Source organism: Vigna unguiculata, chromosome 5, assembly GCF_037176805.1.
Source record: "Vigna unguiculata cultivar grain cowpea cultivar isolate G323 ecotype 2 chromosome 5, ASM3717680v1, whole genome shotgun sequence".
Lineage (NCBI taxonomy): Eukaryota > Viridiplantae > Streptophyta > Magnoliopsida > Fabales > Fabaceae > Vigna > Vigna unguiculata.
In genome coordinates this window covers 15,863,404-15,886,054 of record NC_140796.1, presented here as the reverse complement: position 1 = coordinate 15,886,054, position 22,651 = coordinate 15,863,404, and the positions used below count along the sequence as shown (strand labels likewise).

Here is a 22,651-nt window from a genome sequence, read left to right as displayed (position 1 = left end):
CAGATAGAGTTGGGCTACATCAAATCAAGTTGCTTAGACCAATGTTAGGTCGAGTCTAGTTAGGTTAAAATAAAACCAACTTGATTCGGTCCACCGAGCCAAGTTGAGTGAGATCCATCTTTAGTTGAATCAAGTCAAATTGACCTTTGACTATGTCAAGTTGGGCTCACATCGAGTCAAGTCGATGTTGAGTTGAGTTGGACTAACGTCAAGGCAATGTCGAGCAAAGTTCATATTCATGCCATGCTAATTGAACTTGAGACAATGTCGACCAAGTTTGAACCCACATCAGACATTGGGATTGGCTGAACCCAAGTTGGGTTGGTTTGGCCTAGTTTGGCAAGTTGGGTTGGTTTGGCTCAGTCTGACAAGTTGGGTTGGGTCTTAACTTTCCGTTTAAGTTGCAAATGGTAAATATTAAGTAAGAACCAATTTATAATGAAATGTAAAATATTTGGAGTTCAATTTGCAATTTAAAATATTTTAGATATGAAATTTTCATAAGTCCCCAACTCATATGGGATGCGTTTATTTGAGGAGAAAATAGATTGATGAAATAAAAACTTTAAATTGAATTCAAATATTAAATCGGTTATATATATAACCTATGTAATAAGTTTGTGACATTCTACATCGATGACATCTACATCGGATCTATAATTGATATAATAACTTAAAAATAATCGATGTAAAATATGTATTTTGTAGTAGTGGATGAAAATGTTTTGAGATTCCATGTGGACTTGGTGTGGGAATTTCATGGAGAGATCCCTTTTGATGATAAAATAGTATGTGTAATGACTTAAAGATTCAAGTAAGGCTGCATCCTCACACTCTAATGAATCAGTCAGACTAACATAGAGTAGACTGGTGGTTCATGTGGTGAGAGTAACATGAGTTATAGTCTCTGGCAGGATAATGACCTTAGAATGATCATGGACTAACCTTGTGTGTGGTAGGGTGAATCCCATTGGCAATGGCTCTGTAGAGAAGTAGAGGTCACCAGAAGTGCAAACAACTAGTGAATTCAATTTCATTACATGTATCCAGATAATCGAGATAGAGAGTCATTTTATTGGTTGGCATCACCTGTTGTTTATGCTTAATAACTTGCTTGTTCATAATCTACTTATTTATCTATTAAAATTATTTTCACTAGCTTACCCTTCTTTCTTTTTGTGTTTGGTTCCTTATTGTGTTTACCTTTTTGCAATGATTAACAAATGTTGGTGTAAGCAGATGTTGAGACTCCTGGTGACCATCAAAATGGTGGAGATGCTGTTGTGTAGTTTAGGTGCATTTGTTATTGCTCTTTCAAACACCTTTTGTTTGAAACTGCTTTTTGTAATTCTTTGTTATGTGAGCAAATTTTTGCTAAACTGTTTTACATTTTTAAGACATGCTTATGACATTCTTGCCCTTCATATTTCTTGTCAAGTATATTTTAGATAACTATAATGATTAATTCTCATATAGTTTATGTGGCTTTTCAATATAACTTGTGTTGTGATGTTTAATTTATTAGAATTTTATATTAAAAGAAATGTCACACTTATCTTCCATCTTAGTCATAACATGTCAATTAACAAATTAATAACAAATATTCAAGCTATAAGATTAATTCATTTATGTGTAAGAAAAAAAGATCATAAATGCAATCCTAAAAGATATGGATGTATATACATAAAAAATATAAAAAATATGTTAAAGTAATGTTTTTTACACAGAACAATGCCGATGATTGAGAATAAAAAAGACGATTAAAGAATCTTTACATTATTTGATAAATTGTTTAAAGTAAAATTATTGGTTTTGATGTAAATTAACATCAGATATTAAAACTTTTCTCATCATTCATTTCCATTTTTATCTTTTGTAAACCTTTCCTTATATCCAGGTTAAAATAGTAAATATGAACTCTCATGCACAGATATAATAATTTAGATTAGAAAATAAATATAAGAATATCTTACAATAAAAACTGTACAAAATGAATAAAATAGTAAATCCAGTATCCTTATCTTACATCTACTTTTGATTTCGACCATACTATTGGATTGACTTTGTACTTTAATTATGAAATTACATAAATGAATGAACTAATTAATATATATATATATATATATATATATATATATTAATTATTCCGTGGATTTCAAGTATTTATATATGGTGAAAAGTATTTACTTGTAAGAGGTGAATTGAGGAGAAGTCATATTTACCTAACAAATGCAACTGCTGGAAAATAATAAAAAACTCATGTAGGGACACTTTTAGTGAGTGTTTTCCAAAACTTGAGAATGAGAGAATATTCTGCACAAATTCAATATTTCAATACAAAAGTGTTAATACTACCCAAATGGAAACACTAAAATTGGAATTGCTAAATAAATACATTTTCAATATGTAAGAAGTTAATAAATGAAGTCTATATTTACTTATTTATTTTATTTTATTTTAATTATGTTTTAAATTTTTGTATATTTAGTTTTTAATATTTTTTTGTGTATTAAATATTTAAAATTTGTATATTTTTTAATTAAGTTTTTGTAATTTAACTTTTTGATTAATTAGATGGTGTGATTTATTATTTTGTGTTAATATATTCTTTGTAACATGATAAATAATTTTTTTAATATCATATTTCTTAACCCATAAGATAATTAACTAATATAACAAGACAAAATTATTGAATTAACAATAAAATTGTAGGGATTTTATAAAAAAGTATAAAAATTAAGCATCCAACATAAAAAAAAAAAACTAATAGAGGTTAAGTTGAAGATATCAAAATTATGAAAGATTTAAATTGAATTGATTTTTTATTTATTTTTAGTTATTATCTGTTAATACTACTCAAAGAAAGTCACTACATACTTACATAAAAAAATGTTTTTCACCTTTTATAGAAATTAGAAATTAAGGAAAATTTTAGACAAATTTTAACTTTTAAAGAAAAGATAAAAATAGCAATTTTTGTATAAAGAAATTACATAAAGGAATTTTTAAATCATGTATCAATTATATAACATAGTCAACTGGGTCCACTAGTCCATTTAGTGAGGTGGACCGAGAAACATTCCCACGTGTTTATATACTTCTCACACACATGCCAAAACAATTCCAATTATGAAATTCGAAGGCGCCTAATATTTCCCCGCCATTGCAAATTTTCATTTTCATTTCAAAAAGTTCAAACACAACCTGTGTTCTTTCTGAATCTTCTCCTCTTCAAAATTCCCAATTATCCTCATGATTCATCATTTTTCACACAACAAACCCCAAACCCTTTCTTCTTCAAGGTTACAATGAGAGAACAAAGCGTTGATTCCTTCTACGCCAAGCTTCGTGATTCTGCTTTATCTTCTTCCTCTTCGCCGGTTCTCATTTTCCCTTCAACCTCCGACGTTGATTCTCTCTGCGCTCTCAAGATCATCTTCCATATTCTCGAATCCGATTCCATTCAATACGCCTGCTACCCTGTCTCCTCCTTCCACGAGATCCATAAGTATGTATCTTCTTCTGCCTTAGACGACGACCCTCTCTCCATTGTTTTGGTCAATTGGGGCAACCACCGGGACCTCCGCAAAAGCCTCAGTCTTGGCCCCAATGTTCGCGTCTTTGTTGTCGACAGCCACAGGCCCATCCATCTCCGTAACCTCAGTGACCAAAACGACGCCGTTGTTGTCCTCTTCACCAAATACGACGAGCAGCAGTCTGATCTTGCCTATGACTTCGACCTCACCACACTTGCCAACGCCACTGCGGCTGATGGTGATGAATCTGAACCTGAATCTGAATCTGAATCGGAGTCTGACGACGACGAAACCGGATCTAGAAAGAGGAGAAAAAAGAACGAGGATGACGAGGAGGATCCGATTACACTGTACCGGAAGATGAAGAAGGACTACTACCGTTTGGGGACTTTCCATGGGAAGCCGTCCGGGTGTTTGATGTACGAGCTCGCGGATTCTCTCAGGAAGAACACCAATGAGTTGCTCTGGTTGGCCTGCGTTTCGCTCACGGATCAGTTTGTGCATGAGAGGTTGAGTGATGAGAGGTACCTGGATGGGGTTATGGAGCTTGAGCAGCATATAAACAGTTCTGGGAATTTGGATGTGGTTACTTCGGTTACACTGAAGGATGGGACGAAAATTCGTGCCCCGAATTCTTCGCGGATTACTTATGAGGACCAGCCAAGGCTTATGCTGTTGCAGGAGTGGAGCTTGTTTGACTCCATGATGTGCTCTTCGTACATTGCCACTAAGTTGAAGACGTGGAGTGAGAATGGGGTGAAGAAGTTGAACCTTCTGTTTGGGAGGATGGGGTTTGCTCTTACCGATTGCCATCAGAAGTTTCAGCACATGAATGTGGAGGTGAAGCGCAAGATGAAGGAGGAGTTTGAGCGGTTTTTGCCTGAGTATGGACTTACTGATTTCTACTACAGGAGTTTCCAGAGGACTCTTAAGTATAGTTCTAAGGTTTCTGCCGCGGATGTAGTGTATGGCGTGACTGCTTTGCTCGAGTCTTTCGTGAAATCGGATGGTTCTAGTGCTTCTAAGCAATTTGGTGTGGCATACGATGCGCTTTCTTTGAACAATATTGACAGCTTGAGAACCGGGATGCAACATGCTATTAAGATTCAGAGGGCCATTTTAAGGCAAGGGAGTGCTGCAATTACTAAGAATGGGTGCATTAGGAGTGGGAGGAGTTTCCGGTGGTTGAAATTGGAGGATTCAAGTGATGCTAAGTTGTTGGGGTACCCACAGGCATTGACTAAGTTTTGTTATTTTCTTATGGATGCTTTGAGGGAGAGGGGGGCGACAATGAAACCTTTGCTTTGTGCTTGTGTATCACAAGAGCCTGGGAAGGTGCTGATTGTAGGGGTTTGTGGGAGGCCACGTTTGGCTGGGGCTCGTGGGAATGCATTTGGGATTGCATTTAGGACGGCTGCAGAGGAGATTGGAACTGAGTTCTTCCATGAGTTATTTGAATCATCATGGATTGTTCTGGATGCTTCAGCTGTGAATTCTTTCATGGTTAGGTTGATTGAGAAGCTGTGATGCTGCTGGATTTCTTATTAGAATTAGTTCTTTGAGGAAGTGCCTTCTCTAACTGCTGTGCCTGGGACTGAGATTAGCAATAAGTGATGTGCAGTGGTTGATATTGCACCAAGACATGACTCTTTTTTTAGTTAATTGTATTGTGATTTATAGCATATTCATTTGACTTTTCTTACCTGTTTCCCCAAAAATGTTACCTTGACATTTTCATGTAACTACTGTTCTATTCCAAACTAGATGTACCATTGCAATATTGAATTGAAAGTACGAGATCGGACGAAGTTTACATATCTAGTGCCGCATTTTAAATTTGTGTTGAAGTATTTTCAGTGCCTTCTACCTGAAGTTGAACTTGTTTAACGAAGGCACAAACTATGTAATGTTAATTTTATACAAAAAATGGTGTTGCATGTTATTGATGCCACCAACTAACTTACAGGCTTGTTATGTCAAAGCATGCCACAGGAAATCATTGGTAGCCATGAGTTGCAGAGTATTACCTTGGATTACAGATGAGAGTGCAGACAATATGACGTAGTTGATTCCTCGCTGGTGTGAAAATGATCCAGGGTGATGCTGAGGCAGTTTCAGAACTGAAAGGAACCAATGGATCTGCCATTGCAAAGGAAGCCAATCCCCAGTTTCTGCATCTACTTAGGTTGTCTACTGCTGGACTTGAGATAAACCGGGGACAAACTGAATGGAGAAAGAAAGCTACAAGATAAGAACTATCAAGTGTGCCGTCACCTATGCCTTCATTCATTATTCTGTTTTTATCTTTCCTGTGTTGTTTCCTTATGCAGGGTTGTTTGTTTTATCAATTTTCCCTCGATATTTTGGTTAGAGTTATTGCACTTGATATACGGAATGGAGAGCTAGAAATTGGTTACTGTTTTCTTGTCATGCTCACAAATATAAATTGTTGTCCGAGTCCTGTACTTAGGCTGAATAGATTGACTTTCAATCTCTGATGCATTGGCATCAGTTTCCATGAATGCCATTGTACCTTCCTCATGGTAGAATATAAATCCCGGAAATTGTTATGGATCTGCTATCCACTGCATGAATCCAACGTGTTGTTAAAGTAATCATTTGAAAACTATTCAATTTGCCAATTATCCCGTTTCATATTTAAAAGTATGGTTTCAATATGGTTTTAATTTTAATGTTCTTACTCGTCTTGCTCTCTGCTGTTTTCTTAAGTGGTAAAAGTAAATATTACAATTCAAAAAAAGTAATCTATGCTTATCAGAAAAATTTAGTATCTGTCATACTTTCCGTTGCTATTAGATAGTTATAGAATACAAATTTACAAATTTTAATTTAAATTGGGAATGTATCTTGTGCCAGTGACATTACCACTGAAGTGGATCTAACCTTTTGATTACATTTTATCAATTTAATAGCTTTTTTTATAAAATCAAAATTGAAAAATTCAATGGTTAGATTAATTACTGTATTGAATTATGTCATTTTGTTTCATCGGAGAGGATCTGCTCCCATTAAAGTATTAGAATCTTTAATTACAAGTTGTGTTGTTCTTGAGCAAGTGTTTTTTTCATGAAATAAACTGTAAAATGTGTCCTTTTCGCACTGTATTTTTCAGAGGTGGTACTTTCTTCTATGTATATCAGGGCGTACAGTGTACAGCCTGACCAGAATAGTACAATAGATATACCCAAGTCATAACGTATTTTGTTTCGTTTGTTGTATGGTATTAGATGCATTGTGCAACCAGTTTGAAGGAAAGGAGAAGAAAATTATCAAAGAGGTGGGGAGCTTATTGAGGAAAGGAAGAAGGATGGCTTATTTTTACTTTTAGATGGGATAAAATGTTGCTTGATTTTTGGCATCTTTAATTAATTTATAACTTCACAGCAAATCACATGGAGAATAGGCAGTGGCACAGGTTAACTAGGAACGTGCATTGCCTAACGAGATGCATTACTTACATTTTAAATTTGTGTTGAAGTATTTCAGTACCTGAAGTTGAACTTGTTTAACGAAGGAAGTTAGTACGGAAGTGCAAATAGCTGGAAAATTAATGTTTCGGAATGAGCATTATGGCTACTAATGAAAACTCTAATTAAGTATCTTGAACTATAGTTTCAGGAAAGAGGACAAAAACATAGATTTCTTGTTTTGAAGGTTTGAAGACAAAAGTCCACATCCCTCCAGGCCTTTTGTGATTTTGCAGTGATATTTCTTAGGCTAGGTCTCTTGTTTCAAATGAAACTTTTGCTTTGCGGACTATTTTGTTATGATTCTTGTTCTGGCCCTGGGTAGATTTTAGGTCTCTTGCCAATAGTCGTTGATGATTTCCAACTTAAGGGTTTGATCACATGGAACTGCCTGCAAGGTTTGTCTTTTCTGGTCATTAGAGTATATTTAGCCATTGGTTGCAGTTCAATTTGCTCTAATTTTGTAAGGAACTCAAGTGCAAAGGAAGTGGATAGAAGCGAAGGACTAATCAGCAAAAGACAAGAATTAGTGTTAGTTGGAGAAAAAAAGACACTGTGTAGGATCAGAGAGTAGTGGGTACCGTAGGAGTGAGAGAGAAAAGATTCCCATTAGACAATCGAGTGACTAAAGACTAATCCTTTTCAATCATAGGTTTCTACTAAAGCGTTGGAAATGGAGTATGGGCTCTCATTATGTGAATGCCCTTATTCTATTTCGTTTAAACTGTCACAATCTAGATCTGTGAGTGAATTCTATCATTCCTTCACAATTTCATCAAATAGAGTTACTGGATTGTCAGCTGATGCACTGGTAGATTGCTTTTTTGAGTGTTTTAAAACCAGAAATTCGAAGAGATGTGATTGCTCAGGGTCTTGATTATGTCCCTAAGGCTGTCTCTAGCAAGACTGTATGAGGAAAATTATACCAACAAAAGTTCTTGCCAATAGGTTTCATTCAAATCTACTGTTCTATTGAAACCGAAATACCAACTTTCCTCCACTTCTTCCTACACCAAACACCAAACCTTTATCTCAATCGGGGGGTCCTATCAATGTTAAGAGAATGACTCCAGCATAAATGCAGATTAGAAGAAGAAAGAATTTATGTTACACTTGTGATGAGAAGTTCACCTCCAACCATAGAAGCCCCAATAAACTCATGATTATATGCAAGTACATGAATTTGAGAAAGAAACAATAGATCCTGACCCTCCTGTTATAGAACCTCTATTGGAAACCGAGCACCATCTATCTTACAATGCTCTAATTGAGCCAATGGCTTAGGGACCTTGAAATTCAAAGGACAACGTTATGGTGTAGATCCTCTTGGACAGTGGCAACAATGATAATTTTATTCAACCTCGATTGCTCATTTTTGAAGTTACCAATTGAATCTTCTCCTTAGTTCAAGGTATTGTTAGGGAATGTACAATGACTACTGAGGGGTGTTAGGAACCTACAGGTGAAAATACATTGTCATGGTTATATTTAACCACTTTAATGTTAACTATTTAGTACTGGGAGCTTCTTGATTGGCAACTTGGGGATCACATGTTGCAGGTTTCAGTGCTTTCTTATTGAAGTTCGACGTGGATGGAGATTTTGTCACCTTATAGGGTCAAAAACCTAATAATTTTGTACAAGCTAAGTTTCATCAATTGAAAAGGTTGCAAAACACTCATGTATTGTATAGTCCTTCATGCGGAAATGTCAACCTACTGACTGTGTTAGGCACGAAAATAATGAGAGGAAGTGGAGAGGGGGAAAGGGTGTGGTGTGTTGACACTCTCTTGCCTCTGGTTTCTCTCTCTATATCCCTCCTTCTCTTTTCTTAAATTCTGTTTTTGTGTTGCTGTATGTGTCATGACTCAGTCTCATACTGAGTCATGACCTGCCCTTTCATTGTAAACAAAATCTATTGAGTAAATAATAGAGTGCAGCAACTTCCTTCTTCTATTATTTTTCTGCTATTCACTATCTCCTTTCAAATTTCTATTTCATTCCTAATCACATGGACATTGATACTTTGGGACAAGCTCAAACACTATTTGAGTTGAGGATGAAAACTATGGTGATGACCAAGAACTTGAAGCAGACATCTTGGTTTGTCTTGTCAATAATCCCAAGAACCAATGCTTTATTTTTATGACAATCTCCCAAGCAAAATTCAAGTAGTCTTGCTATTTTACCATCTCATTGAATTCTCTTACATTTTGGTTGTCTTGCTTTATTTAATGAACACTTTCCATTTCTGATGGCTATATATTGTTCATTTTATGTGAATAGGCTTGGCTTGATTCTCTGAATATCCCATCAGGGAGGTCATCTGTATGACATTTGAAGAGAGTCTTTAAAATTTCTGCTTCAGGTATGAAGCTAATGTCTCATACTATTATTTGATGTCCATGTAATTTGTGTTATAGTTATACTTGTGCATTGAGATAAATTGTATTACCTTTGAACTGCTGTGTTTTTGCATCAACTTATATGGGAGGAGTATTTCACTAGATGTCATTTAGTTTCGTGAGCCCTTTCATTAAATGTCTTCTCCAGGGATCAGCATGTGAATATTTTACTACTGATATTAGATTGAAAAGCTGAAATGCTTCGGAGTTTCTGGTTAGAATTGTCTTCTCTAACTACAGTCTGTGCCCGAGACCAAGATTGCCCAGTGTGCAGTGGTGAAGTTGCACCAAAACGTGACTATTTTCTTAGTCCGTCATATTGTGATTCATAGCATCTTCATTTGGCTTTTCTTGTTTGTTCCACCGAATATGTTAGCTTATACTTTCATGTAAACAAATGCTTTATTCCAATTTGATGTAACGTTGAACTGAAATTGGCAGATTTTCATGGATATAATTCACATTTCAAGTGGTAAATTTTCTTTATTTCTTACACTAGAATATTTTTCGTTTCGAGTCTTGCTATGCTCTCTACCCCAAATTGAACCTGTTAACAAGCTTTGACTTTGGTGGTTATAATGAGAGACATAGACCTGCTGGAACTGGGGTTTGGTTTACTCATTGTCGTAATCTTTGCTGAGAGTCATGAGAGATCATTTATATAAATTTATATTTTGTTTTATGAATGTTTTCTTGTTTCGGGAAGTTTGTGCTCTGGAAGAAAAGCAGCTGTTCTTAGTTGCCTAGAGGTTCTTTAGATTACATATTGTAATTACTTGTTCGTTATGTTCTGTATTTTAATTTGCAGAATTGGAATTATTCATTTAGTATGTTTTTGAATTTATACATTTTAGATATGTATCTTACATTATCATATCTTATGTTTTCTTAAAATGAATTTTGTATTGGATATCTATCATATTTGCATGAGCTAGAACTATAACATTTTGTCGTCCTTTCTGTTACTGCTTTGCAGACGCACCTCACATTGTTATTATTTTTGATTTTGAAGATTTATTAAGTTATTTTAATTAACATATACTAATACATTAAGTGAAGTTGTCTAACTAATAAGCTGCATTTTAAAAACTGAGGCAAACAAACAATGTAATACTTCCAATACCTCCTCTATATATGCCCACCGGAACATGCGAACTTATCAGAATAGAAAATCATTAAGATGAGTTATAGGATTTGATATCATATCAAATTCATCTTAAAATCTTTTGGCATTAAGTTAAGTTGCTTAACAGATGTTAGGTTGTACTCAGAACTAAAAATTGTTCTTTGTAATTGGTGTGATACCGGGAAAGTAGATAAGCTCGAGTTTCAGACAAGCGTGGGATTGCTCTGAGAATTACCAGATAACAATATTTCTTAAATGTATCCATTAGTCTTCTATCCTTAAATTTGATGCCTCTAATGTTCTTTCTCATTTTCAGCAGATGAAACTTTCTCCATCTGCTGGCTTACTGTACAGTTGAAAGCAACGTGTGGCCTGAGTTTGAGATCATCATTGAAGATGAAAGTGAAAATAGTAGACATATGATATAAGCATTAATACCCAAGCTTATTATATGATCTCAAGCAACAGGACTGATGTCATATTGATTCACTTTTGGATAACTTTCAGGTATTATAGTTCTTTTCTTGTTGATGATGACAAAAGCAGATTTGGAGTGCTTAACTGTGGACAAATTGTTTACCATTCTGAATGGAAGAAAATGTTTGCCTAATGGATCAATCTTGCATTGGGATATCAGGAAACGAATAGAATTATTCATTGCATGATGTATAATCACGTATTTTAGAGATATCAACCTTTTTGTAATGTTTTATTGTGTTGATGTTATGCATAATCTAATGCCAATTAATGTTGATTTAGTGGTACGAAGTTGGAATTCGGATAATACATCTTAATTTCCTTCAAAGTCGCATTATACAAGGTGCATTGCTTGAGTGTGATTGTGATGAGATAAAAAAATAAATAAAACCCAGTATAACTTGGTTGATGTTATTGATTTATCAATATAATGTGTTTGGTTTAAGTTTCGTGTGAAAACAGAGATTACAGATATACTAATGCTAAGCCAATATGGCTGGTAAAATTCAGCATGGTAAGAGCACTTAGTAAAGCGGGCATCTTGATTACGGGCTTATTTTAATCAATGTTCGAAATTGGCTCGTTTAGGTTGAGAATCGTGTTAATGAGAACATCGACAATAAGCCTAGATGGCCACTGGGAAGAGTGTAAGAAATAAACTAGTTCGGTTATTAACTTGGGTCCTTATATACAAAAGCCTTAGTCTGTAAAAACATTATATTATATTTTTATCTTTCTAGTACTTACCTAAAGATTAAAAGTAGTATATATAAGAATTGAAATAGGATTTTTTTTTTTATCAAAATAGTATTAATTTGAATGGAACCTTACTCAAATTATTGGATTCAAGTTATGTAGAGAAAGACTAAGTGAGAAAGTTTCACTATAAGTGTTCTGTCGGATTTATCCATAAAAATTAATCATATAACAAGATTAGTGATTTTAATATCAATGTCAAGGTGATCTTTCTCCCAAAAAATAGAAAACTTTAATGTATAGATACTAAAAGGTAAAGTTTTTGTAACTATAAGAAAAAATAATAATTAAAAGAAAAATGTTACACTTTGTCATCGGAAATGAAGGAAATCCTGCAGAACTTACACACAAACCGAGCTTATTCATTAAATGAATTGACATATAGTCTAGCATTAACAAAGATGTAAAGAACCATGGCAGGTGAGCATAAAGGTCAACAATTGACAATTTCATACATAACACGAACTCATTTTAGAACCTACATAACTTGCAAAAAGACCAAGAAATCTATTTCTGGAAGTTTGTTATTGAATATGATCAATTTCTGTTATGCTGCAGATGATCAACACAATAGGACTAAAATCACAAGCAATTAATTCATTGTAAAAGAATTGTATAATAAATCTTGTATATCCCACCTAAATACAGAAAATTGAATTATAAAGCGTGGAAGTTACATAACATAAGATTAAAAGGGACAAGTCATAATCTTGCACTCAGTGTCTTTACTGACCAAAACAAAGACAGAAAGAAGACACAGATTTAAGACAAACATACGTCTACAATGTTTCCTGGGAAGAGAGCGCCTTGAATATTTACAAGTGCAAGACACACCTTATGTCCATTCACAGCCCATTTTCTCTTCAGATTATAATTTATACTTTCACATAAATCATTTTTTCCCCCAGCAAAAGCAGCAACTCTGAAGAAGCAAGGATAAAAACAGAGAGAAGCAATGAGATATGAGTAAGATGAAAACTCCAAAGATACAGAAACAGGTTTTACAGGCATACCTGAGCTTTCTCATCAGCAGGCTGATTCCGCACACCATATTGTCTAGCATTAGGTGTGCCTGGCACATGTCCAGCCCCCACCTGTTTCTCCTCCCGCACTCTGTTGAAAATATGAGTGTAGCCATCAGCTGATGCAGGGTTGGTCTCATCCCACTCACCAAATTTTGGAACAGCAGCACCTTTATCAGGCTGCCAGAAAAGAATGCCACAGATTATAAGTTACTTTCCAAGGAATCCTAAATCAAACCTTAGAGATTTGCAATATTCATGATTTTTACATTTCTTGCCACACATGGTCATCAAACAGGAGAATGGAAAACTTACAGTTTCATCCCCTCGGTTAGATGGTCTTAACCGGGACCTTCCAGGGGTACCGTGGCTGGAGTCATGTGAATTCTTTACTTCCCAAGAAGGACTATCTCTGCCAGGGGTTTTTGCCTGTCGGTGAAGGGGTGAACGGTCAATGTTGTGTTCAGATCCAATGGTTTGTCTTGAAGGTTTTCTACTGTTGTCAGCAGAACCTACTCCCTGGCCTCGATGGGCAGAATCAGTGCCACTCACATGGCTGCCATTGTCATGGCGAGCTGGAGACTCAGTGAAATGTTTGGCATCACCATCGTCCCTGCTCTTTTGTAACTCATATGTGGATCTCACTGACCCCTTTCCAAATGGATCCTCTGAGTGAACTCTTGGTTTTGAATGGGCTAGGTCAGCAGAAGAAACTGGATTTGAATTTTCCTCGGGCTCATTTGGATGTATCATCTTTGAACCAGGTTGACCCTTCTGGGTTTTGTCAGAATAAGCTGTATCTGAGACATTTTCTTCATTTTCCAGATTGCCAAACTTTGGTTCATGAGAATTTTGCTGTCAAATAGAAATATTAAAAAGGATGTCATTCCATTATCACAATAAGAGTTATCAATGGAGAAATAGCAGAGAAGGGAGATAATAATATGACTCCTTTTACTTTTCTTTGTAATGAGGATCATCTTTTGGAATTTCAGGATTGAACATGTTACAAGATTATTTCTATAGCAAAGTGCTGTTGCTATGATAATGGCTGCATTCTGCAGTATATATACGATATGGTATGGGATCTATTTCACTTTGAATGTAAAATGATAGAACAGATAGCAGAGGATGATACCATCAAACTCAATTTAAGTCTAAGACTTCTGATTAGAATGCGTATATACATAAAGAAAGAAACAAATGAAAGCACCTCGGTGAAGCACACAAGACTAAGTGCATGTTTGGAAATCCATTCCAAACACTATGAAAGTACCTTTTACTCAAAAGATACACTTCACTTCTGATAGGATTGGTAATTGCTGGACTTAGCTAACAACCTGTTTTATTGAATATGGGTATATCTCCCACTGTAGTGACAGGGAGAAAATCCCAAGAACTTGATTCTTACACACACTTTGCACCAAACTCTGAGAGACCCTCTCTCAGCCCTTCCCACAATTCTGTAAACAGAAAACAGACTTAAAAAAACACCTAGACCCTTAACAGACCTATATAGGTCTGTTACAGTTTACATTCCTAACTGTTTCTAACTGTTTCAACTGTCTGTTTGGCCCTCCTTTTGTACACAATACCATATCTATCATTACCCCCTCCATGGAGTTTCACCTTGTCCTCAAGGTGAAATTCGGGGAACTCCCTAGAAATGCACTCAGCTAATTCCCAACTGTTGTCTGAGGGTGAAAGATCCTTCCACTGAATTAAGACTTCGAGATCTCCCTGGGGCGTACGCCTAACGTCCAACAAGTGCTCAAGACCAACTTCCAACACATAGTCGTCAGCCAAAACTGGAGGCAAGGATTGAGGCACTGCAGGTGGTGTTCATGCAGACCAAACGGGGATTCATGCAGATCCTTAATAATAAGAGGGATGCGGGAATAAAGCTTTGGTAACACCAATTTCCCTTGATAAAACAATCTGTTTTTCGTCCATTCATATCCAGGGTGAGCCTTCGAATTTACCATAAGATCCTGGATTAAGGAGGTAAGTTTAGAATCTTGGTGAACTTCCTTTTCCCAGGCTTCCCACTCATCAATATGAAAGCTGGATAAAGCGAGGAAATGCCCCTTTCTTGATAACGCATCCGCCACTGTATTTTCCTTTCCTGGTCTGTAAGTGATTTCGAAATCAAACCCAATTCATTTCGAGGCCCATTTGAACTGTTCCTCCGTTAATAGCCGCTGGTCATTGAGAAATCGCAAGCTTTTTTGATCTGTAACTACTATGAAGTGACTTCCCATCAAATAATGCTTCCATTTATGTATGGCTTGAACCACCGCCATAAGTTCCCTTTCATATACAGATTTGTTCTGGCTTCTTTCAGACAGAGCTTGGCTCCAAAAGGCCAGGGGTTTCCCTCCTGTAACAAGACAGCGCCCAAGCCTTTACTAGAGGCGTCTGTTTCAATAGTAAAAACCTTGGAAAAATCTGGAACTGTTAAGATAGGCAGTTGAGTGACAGCCTGTTTTAGTGTCTCAAAAGCTTGTTGAGCTTCTGCTGTCCAAAGAAACCCTTCCTTGGTTAATAATTTGGTTAGAGGTTTAGCAATGCTCCCATATCCTTGCACAAAACGCCGATAGTACCCTGTGAGACCCAAGAATCCCCTCAAAGACGTAGGATTCTTAGGGACAGGCCACGTTTGCATAGCCTCAACCTTTTGAGGATCTGCTGCTACCCCTTTACTAGAAATAATATGGCCCAAATATTCCAAACTAGCTTGCCTAAAACTGCATTTTTTCTTATTCAATCGCAATTGATGACGTTGCAGCACCTGCAAAACTTCTGTCAAATGAGTTGCATGCTGCTCTAAGGTGGGGCTGTAAACCAAAATATCATCAAAGAAAACCAGCACTGATTTCCGTAGATAGGGCTTGAGAATGTCATTCATTAGGGATTGGAATGTAGCTGGTGCATTAGTCAACCCAAAGGGCATGACTAGGAATTCGTAATGGCCTTCATGAGTTCGGAAGGCAGTCTTCTCAACATCACATTTCCTCATCAAATTTTGGTGATACCCGGATTTCAAATCTAATTTCGAAAAGAGCACAGCCCCAGCCAATTCATCCAATAATTCCTCAATTACAGGGATTGGGAATTTATTAGGGATGGTAATTTTGTTCAAAGCCCGATAGTCGACACAAAAGCCCGATAGAGTCTTCAAGGAAGACTGCGATTTTGATAAAGTTGGATCTCCTGTGATAAGCCTCTCTATATCACCCTTCCTGATGGTTAATTTTAACTGACAAAAATCTGCCTTGACCTCCCCAAGGCTAGCCAGCCATTCCAGCCCCAACACAATGTCTGCCCCACTCAAATCAAAGACGAAAAATTGTTGTTGAACCTAGAACCCCTGTAAATCCAATAAAAATCCTTGGCATTTACCTTGGCACCGTACCTTGTGGCCATCACCAACTTCCACCACGAATGGAGGTGTGTCTTCCTGTTGCAGCCCACATCTAGAAATAAGGCTGGAGGAAATAAAGTTGTGGGATGCACCACAATCCAGCAACACCACTACTCGTTCAGACCCAATACTACCCCATAACTTCCAGGACTTCTTTGTAGTGATCCCAGCCATGGTGCACAAGGAGAGTTGCAAAACTTGCCCCTTTGCAGCCCCCATTTCATCATTGGCCTCAGGTTTGTCTAGAACACTCTCTAATCCCGTCATTTCTTCCTCTGTTAACAACATGTGGAGCTGTTTGTTTTTGCAAATGTGGTTAGGGCCATACTTCTCATCACACCGAAAACAAAGGCCTCTCTTGATCTTGTCTTGTAACTCAGCCTCAAACAATTTCCTAAAGGGTGCCCCTCTAAGACGTTGCCCTCCCAATGTGTTGCTGGCAATACTAGTAGTCTCCCCCGATTTCCCTTTTCCGTCATTGAAATTGACAAAACTTCCTGAGGTTGTTGGCTCCCTGGAAAAACTTCTTGTCACTATATAAGGTTTGGAGGTAGTGGTAGACCTATTCAGAGATGAATAACCTGCCTTCTAATGCACGCGAATCTTCTCCTCCACCATTTGGGCTTTAAGCATTAAATCTGCCAGCGTAGCAAGGTCATACAATTTGACTTCTGCCTTAATGTCATCTTTCAGACCATTCAAGAAGATCCCCACCAAGTATTCTTGCTCAATTCCCTTCAAGAATCCTGCATACATCTCAAACTGCTCAATATACTCATCAACTGTTCCATTCTGACTTAAGCCTATCAAGATTTCAAAAGGGTTCTGTAACATGGTTGGCTGGAACCTTCTAACCACTGCTACTTTAAACTCTTCCCAACCACTGAAACCAGTTGAGAGCTTTCCCTTCCAACGCTACCATTACCGCCTGCATTTTTTCCTCCTCCGTCACAGCCTTCAATCGAAAATATCGTTCTAAACGATTTGTCCAGCCATAGGCCTCCTCCCCCACAAAAACTGGAATATCCAGTTTCCTCCAGCGCGACGGACACAACCCCAGATCTGTTTCCTCCTTCTGACGATCATGAGGACGAAAATGCCCTGTTGAGGATGACTGCCCTATTGGCTCTCCCAAAGATATCTTCTCCACCAGCCCTGAAACCCCTAGCAGCAAGTCTTCAATGCGTCGAAAGCGATCATGATTCTCATTATCAGTTTTATCACGATCTTGCGCCATTTCTTGGAGCAACTTTTCCAATCCATCCAATCTTGCCTCCATTCTTGTATTCACCATACCCAGGTGGCGCTGCGACCACAGTGCCAAGATCCCAGCTCTAGACACCAATTGATAGGATTGGTAATTGCTGGACTTAGCTAACAACCTGTTTTATTGAATATGGGTATATCTCCCACTGCAGTGAAAGGGAGAAAATCCCAAAAACTTGATTCTTACACACACTTTGCACCAAACTCTGAGAGACCCTCTCTCAGCCCTTCCCACAATTCTGTAAACAGAAAACAGACTTAAAAAAACACCTAGACCCTTAACAGACTTATATAGGTCTGTTACAGTTTACATTCCTAACTGTTTCAACTGTCTGTTTGGCCCTCCTTTTGTACACAATACCATATCTATCAACTTCCTTCGACCAACATACTTTTGCCACCCCACCACTGGATCCCCAAACATATCTTAAACTTTCCCAAAGCAAATGTAATAGTAAACATGAACTACAAAATTGTAGCATTTCTGTAAGCACGGTAAAATACTACAAGCAGTGCACACCCAGAAACAAAATTTCTCCATCTAACTCGGTTCCCATCCATTATTGTCCATCAAAACAAATCCCCACAGAACTCTCAAATGGTAGAAGGTTTGTGCAGAGAAAAACTCCAAATAGCCTTTTACAAAGTGTCATGATGCAACTTAACAACGCAAAATATACAAGAACACATAATCAAAAGCAGAAACCTACAATTCCATATTTTAGGATAAGATGCTTTACCAATCCCCACTCTTATAAGTCGCAAAATATTATTCATAACCTAGGTTAAAAACAATAAAGCATCACCTAGGAAGTACCGTAAGAGAGGTATATTTTATGTATGTATGAGATTCTACGTTTTCTTTTATCAGAGACTAGTCAAACCCACCAACCAACAGTAGGTATTAAGAGCTGGGAAGGGACCATGTAAGCTTAGACTCGTCAAATCAGAACTTGCATGCAGGTCCCTGACCATGCTTACAGAACCAAAGCTGGAGAATTGTCCAAAACTAAATGGTATACTTATTAACAATTATACCTGCATTTTGAAGTCCAACTTGCATCTCACCTGTCATAATCTTCATTCTTCTTGTTTTGTCTTCAATCTCTCTTTCCCCCTCAGGTATGGTCTCTATCAACACTTTCTATATGACATTTTGGTAGTTTTTACCCACTTACTTATAATCATTTACCATATTAATAAAAAAAAAAAAGCAATTTACTACAAGCATTTTTTTCACCATTTCTTGCAATTTACTGTAAGCATTTTTTCCACACTTTACAACAGAGTAGAATGTTCACATATCACTCTAATAAACTACAGTGACTAACAGTCAATAAAGTCCATGTTTTTCTCCACTCCCTGGGAGCCACAAAATAGAGAAAAAAAACTTTAGTGTTGAAACTAACTGGCTCATTAAAGACTTCAATTACAATTCGCTTGTGCCATCTTATAAATTCAGATATTCGGAATACTCTTGCAGACTGAATAATTTCCAGAAATTTCCTTTGATCTTGAGGAAAAGGCTACAGATTAACTAAATCTGTAAGGCTTGAGAGAAAATTTCTAACAACCAGGTTCCAAAGAAGCAAAGCTATTATCATTCTATGTTAGTACTATGAGAAATGAGGAGTTAGTTAGGAAAGTTAGAATAGTGATGTTAGTTAGTTAGAGGGGTTGTTGATCATGTATCAATAGGGAAAGAAGAATAGAGGGAGAGATTTAGATTTGTTGTCATTGTAAATTGAACCTTAGCACCATCAGTGAAAGGGAAACTCTTGGAGGGATGTTTCTCTTCTATTCAATAAAATATTTCTTTTCTTTCTCATTCCGATTCTTGGTTCCTAGCATTATTTAATTACATTATATAACCACCTAGTATCTTTCAGAAGGCATGATATGAGTCAAAATACAAGTTTTAGTGCTGTTGTTATATGAAATCAAGAATGATTTTGTAGATCTAAAATCTTTCAAAAAGTCACTTTCATCCTACAAGGCTGATTCATGACAATTTCTTTGTTGAAAAAAGTTTTAGAGCTAATGTTAGTAAAATCTTCAAATCATTCTTTAGGACTAATATTTTAGTAAGTCTCTTAACTTCAACCTACAAGGCTGAGACACGACAATTTTCTTGTTGAATGAACAGTTGAGGATAGTCCATTTACATTTTCATCAAGTTCAATTTAGATTTCTCACTTCCAGTTTCAAAAGGCTAGAGAATGTTCAAACTAACATAGCATAGTTTAGTTTACAAACCCTAGATTAATCTACAAACCTAACAATTTCATATCAACAGATACACATTTGCAAAAATCAGTACAACTTAAATCACAAAAAGCATTATTCATTTTCACTCTCATCTCTTCCATCAGACCATCCATTATGTATTAAGAAATTGTTGCATACCCTCATACCACTGAAAGTTATCCACTAATTAAAAGTCAAAGTCATATGAAGCAGTAAATTCCCCATAAAATTTACTATGTTGTCAGGTGATGTTACACAAAAGTCACCGTTATTTGGAAAAAACTGAAAAGATATTGGTAATTTCTTAGGAAAGAAAAGCACAATGGTGCCTCTTTGTTTCAAAGGCCAGATGCATTTGAGATACAGCCGACAGTAGATTTATCAGGATCTGCAAATGTGGGTACTAAACAAAAAGGGTAACTTGGTGCTACAAAGTTCCAGCCATGGTGGGGTCCAGGGAACCGCTTTGACCCATTAAGGGAACTAAAGAAATATGGTTATGTTGGATGGAGTTACTTGGGAGGTAGGATCTAATGATGCAGTTTCAATATTAAATTAGTCTATTAAAAAAAAAAACATGAATAGAGGATTCAATTTCCCTTATCGCCTCAGTGTCCTTACCATGTTGTATCCATCATGTTGGACCACTCCAAAAGTAGAGATCTTTAACCTTCCTTTTCTGGCTTTTCATCTTTGCAAGCCAACTATGAGAACAAAAAAATTATCTAATTATATAAAGTTCATGTTTTCTTAGTTATGCCTCCGGATCATCAGAACCTAGCTCCAAAATAATTTTATCCAAAATATTCATCTTATAGTTGACACTTTGGTTGTCTTTTTTTGTTTACCTGAACAAAGTTGTAGAAACAACAGCGTTTCAAAGTTGCTCAAACATCTCTAGCAAATATATAAAGCCCGCTAAAGTCATTAATTTTTGTAACAAATAAAAAAAAAATAGTATTCTTAAGCTTCTGAATTAACCAAAATTTGCTAATTGCCTCCTTTAAAACTTGATATATAAGTATATGGATACAAAATAAACATGAAATAAAATATGTAAATTATATCACAATAGATAAAAGCAAATTTTGATGGAAAGTGAAAAAAGCAACCATTCAGGGGGGACATGCCTTCCCCCTTTATATATAGAATATTATAATATCTATAGAACCAATTAAATAAAGAACTTTTTGTTATGGATGCTAATTTTTAATCTGGATCCCTAAAATATGCAGAAACTAAAATCCAAATCATCATGATATAGCTCCATCCACTCAATACATAGCACTATTCTACATTAACAACTTTAACTTTATATAATGTTGTTAAATTTTTAGTTTTTGCTATTCCAAACACTTACATGGGGTAGACTATGCTAAGGGTGTTTGTGACTCAGTTTAATTTGGTTTGGTTTTGCATTAAATAGTCACCTGAATCAAATATAAAAATTAAAGCAGTTCAATTTGGTTTGGTTTCAATTTAATGTAAAATCTGAACTAAACCAAACCAATGTTTTGCGGTTTGTTTTAGATTGGTTTTGTCACTATAAAATAGTTCAAACATTTTTCACAAGAAAATTGTTAAACATTTTATAATGAAAATTGTCAGACATTGAGACGTTGTGAATTATTTTTGTATGACGGTTGTTACATTCATAATGTCAACTTTCTTTCATATTTACAAATTACATAATTTTATAGTTAAAAATTACAATACAAATTTGTTATCTTGTTTTTATAAATATAAATATATTGCAAATAAAATACAATCAAACCATAAAACAATCATAAAGAGACATACTCATGTATGTTTGTCTGTTGCTAATTAACTCTAAACATATATAATTGTATTTAAATATAATAAGCATCCTTATTTGGTTTGGTTCTTGAATTTTGATTCGTAATTTAAACCAAACAGTTTGGTTTAGAAAAAAAAAAAAAAAAGTAGATCCAAAAAATGGAAAGAAAATTTGGTTTTGTTTTTTCAATCTACAAATAGCAGACCTAGTTGTTTTGTCTATGCTAATTCAACCAAAAACCACACTTAAGAGTAAGAATTTTTGTTTTCCCAATAACACTAGTATTAATGCACATACAAGTATGCATACCTAACATATTTAGAAAAGAATTCATTTCATATGGCTACGCTAAAATTTTAATAAACCTGATTCATGAAGCTAGTTTCCACCATAAACTAAAATCATTTGTTAACATGAACTGTCCCATGATTCCAAACAGCAGAAAACAAAGGGATGGCAAACCAGAAAAATAAAATCAAAATTTTAGCCAACTTCATCAAAGCTTCAGAACATGAAGGTATGCACTGTACAACAATAAGAAGGAACTGCACTTGAACAAGAGATTACAACATAATGCAAGAGATTGAAACTCTGATTCCCTACCCTTTTCCTCAAATTTTGTCAGGGTCAAGGAACACACACAATACAAGGAAAAGTGAAAGAGCAAAGAGAAGGTGGAGGAACTCACAGCCATCTCCTACTTTACTGAGTTTGGGAAAAACAAGCACTACCCAGAAGTGGTAGAGATGAATTGCTGAAGAAAGTTGAGATTTTTCTTTGGATCAGAGCCTGGGAAAGTGAAAGTTGATTGAACCCAACAAGTTTCTTTCTCCACAGTATGAAAAGACCAAGAAAGAGAGAGAAAGAAGGAAGCTTAGTGAGAAAGCTTTATGAACCACACTGACCGGCATCACCGGTCAAGAAAAAAAAAATGAATAAAAAAAGATGGGGGAAACTCATTATTTAAATTGAGTTAAAAAATTAAGAAAATAATGAAAAGTTGATCATTGATTTAGTTAATATGAGAGGATAAAAGAATTAAGCTGATAAGGTAGTCATAAACTAAAATAATTTTTGTGTTAATTTAATTAAAATGAATGTAAATT

The 22,651-nt window shown here is 35.9% G+C and overlaps 2 protein-coding genes and 1 pseudogene across 3 annotated transcripts; 1 reads left to right on the top strand and 2 right to left on the bottom strand.

Moving 5' to 3' along the window:
* The first annotated feature begins 3,171 nt into the window (after positions 1-3,171).
* On the top strand, positions 3,172-5,351 carry CDC45 (cell division cycle 45). Its single transcript, XM_028072839.2, has one exon. The coding sequence runs from the start codon at positions 3,309-3,311 to the stop codon at positions 5,061-5,063; it is 1,755 nt and encodes a 584-aa protein (XP_027928640.1). The 5' UTR covers positions 3,172-3,308; the 3' UTR covers positions 5,064-5,351.
* A 7,014-nt stretch (positions 5,352-12,365) lies between these two features.
* Positions 12,366-22,456, bottom strand: LOC114185044 (RPM1-interacting protein 4-like). Of its 2 annotated transcripts, XM_028072538.2 has the most exons (5): positions 22,234-22,414; positions 20,369-20,451; positions 13,126-13,665; positions 12,802-12,990; positions 12,366-12,710 (listed from the first exon to the last, which is right to left on the bottom strand). In XM_028072538.2, exons 2-5 carry the CDS (start codon positions 20,369-20,371, stop codon positions 12,681-12,683), a joined length of 762 nt encoding a protein of 253 aa, XP_027928339.1. In that variant the 5' UTR covers positions 20,372-20,451; positions 22,234-22,414; the 3' UTR covers positions 12,366-12,680. The 2 variants fall into 2 exon arrangements, with proteins under 2 accessions (XP_027928339.1, XP_027928336.1); XM_028072535.2 differs by lacking the exon at positions 20,369-20,451 and having other exon boundaries at positions 22,234-22,456.
* LOC146886143 (uncharacterized) lies at positions 16,813-18,525 on the bottom strand (annotated as a pseudogene).
* Positions 22,457-22,651: the final 195 nt, after the last annotated feature.

What these genes read in the sequence shown, in the direction of transcription:
- CDC45 (XM_028072839.2), top strand. Translation starts at nt 3,309, where the DNA reads ATGAGAGAACAAAGCGTTGATTCCTTCTACGCCAAGCTTCGTGATTCT.
- LOC114185044 (XM_028072535.2), bottom strand. An exon ending in CTAACCGAGGGGATGAAACT is followed by an intron (nt 12,991 to 13,125) that starts GTAAGTTTTCCA and finishes CTTTTCTGGCAG; the next exon opens with CCTGATAAAGGTGCTGCTGT. An exon ending in CTGCTGATGAGAAAGCTCAG is followed by an intron (nt 12,711 to 12,801) that starts GTATGCCTGTAA and finishes TTGCTTCTTCAG; the next exon opens with AGTTGCTGCTTTTGCTGGGG.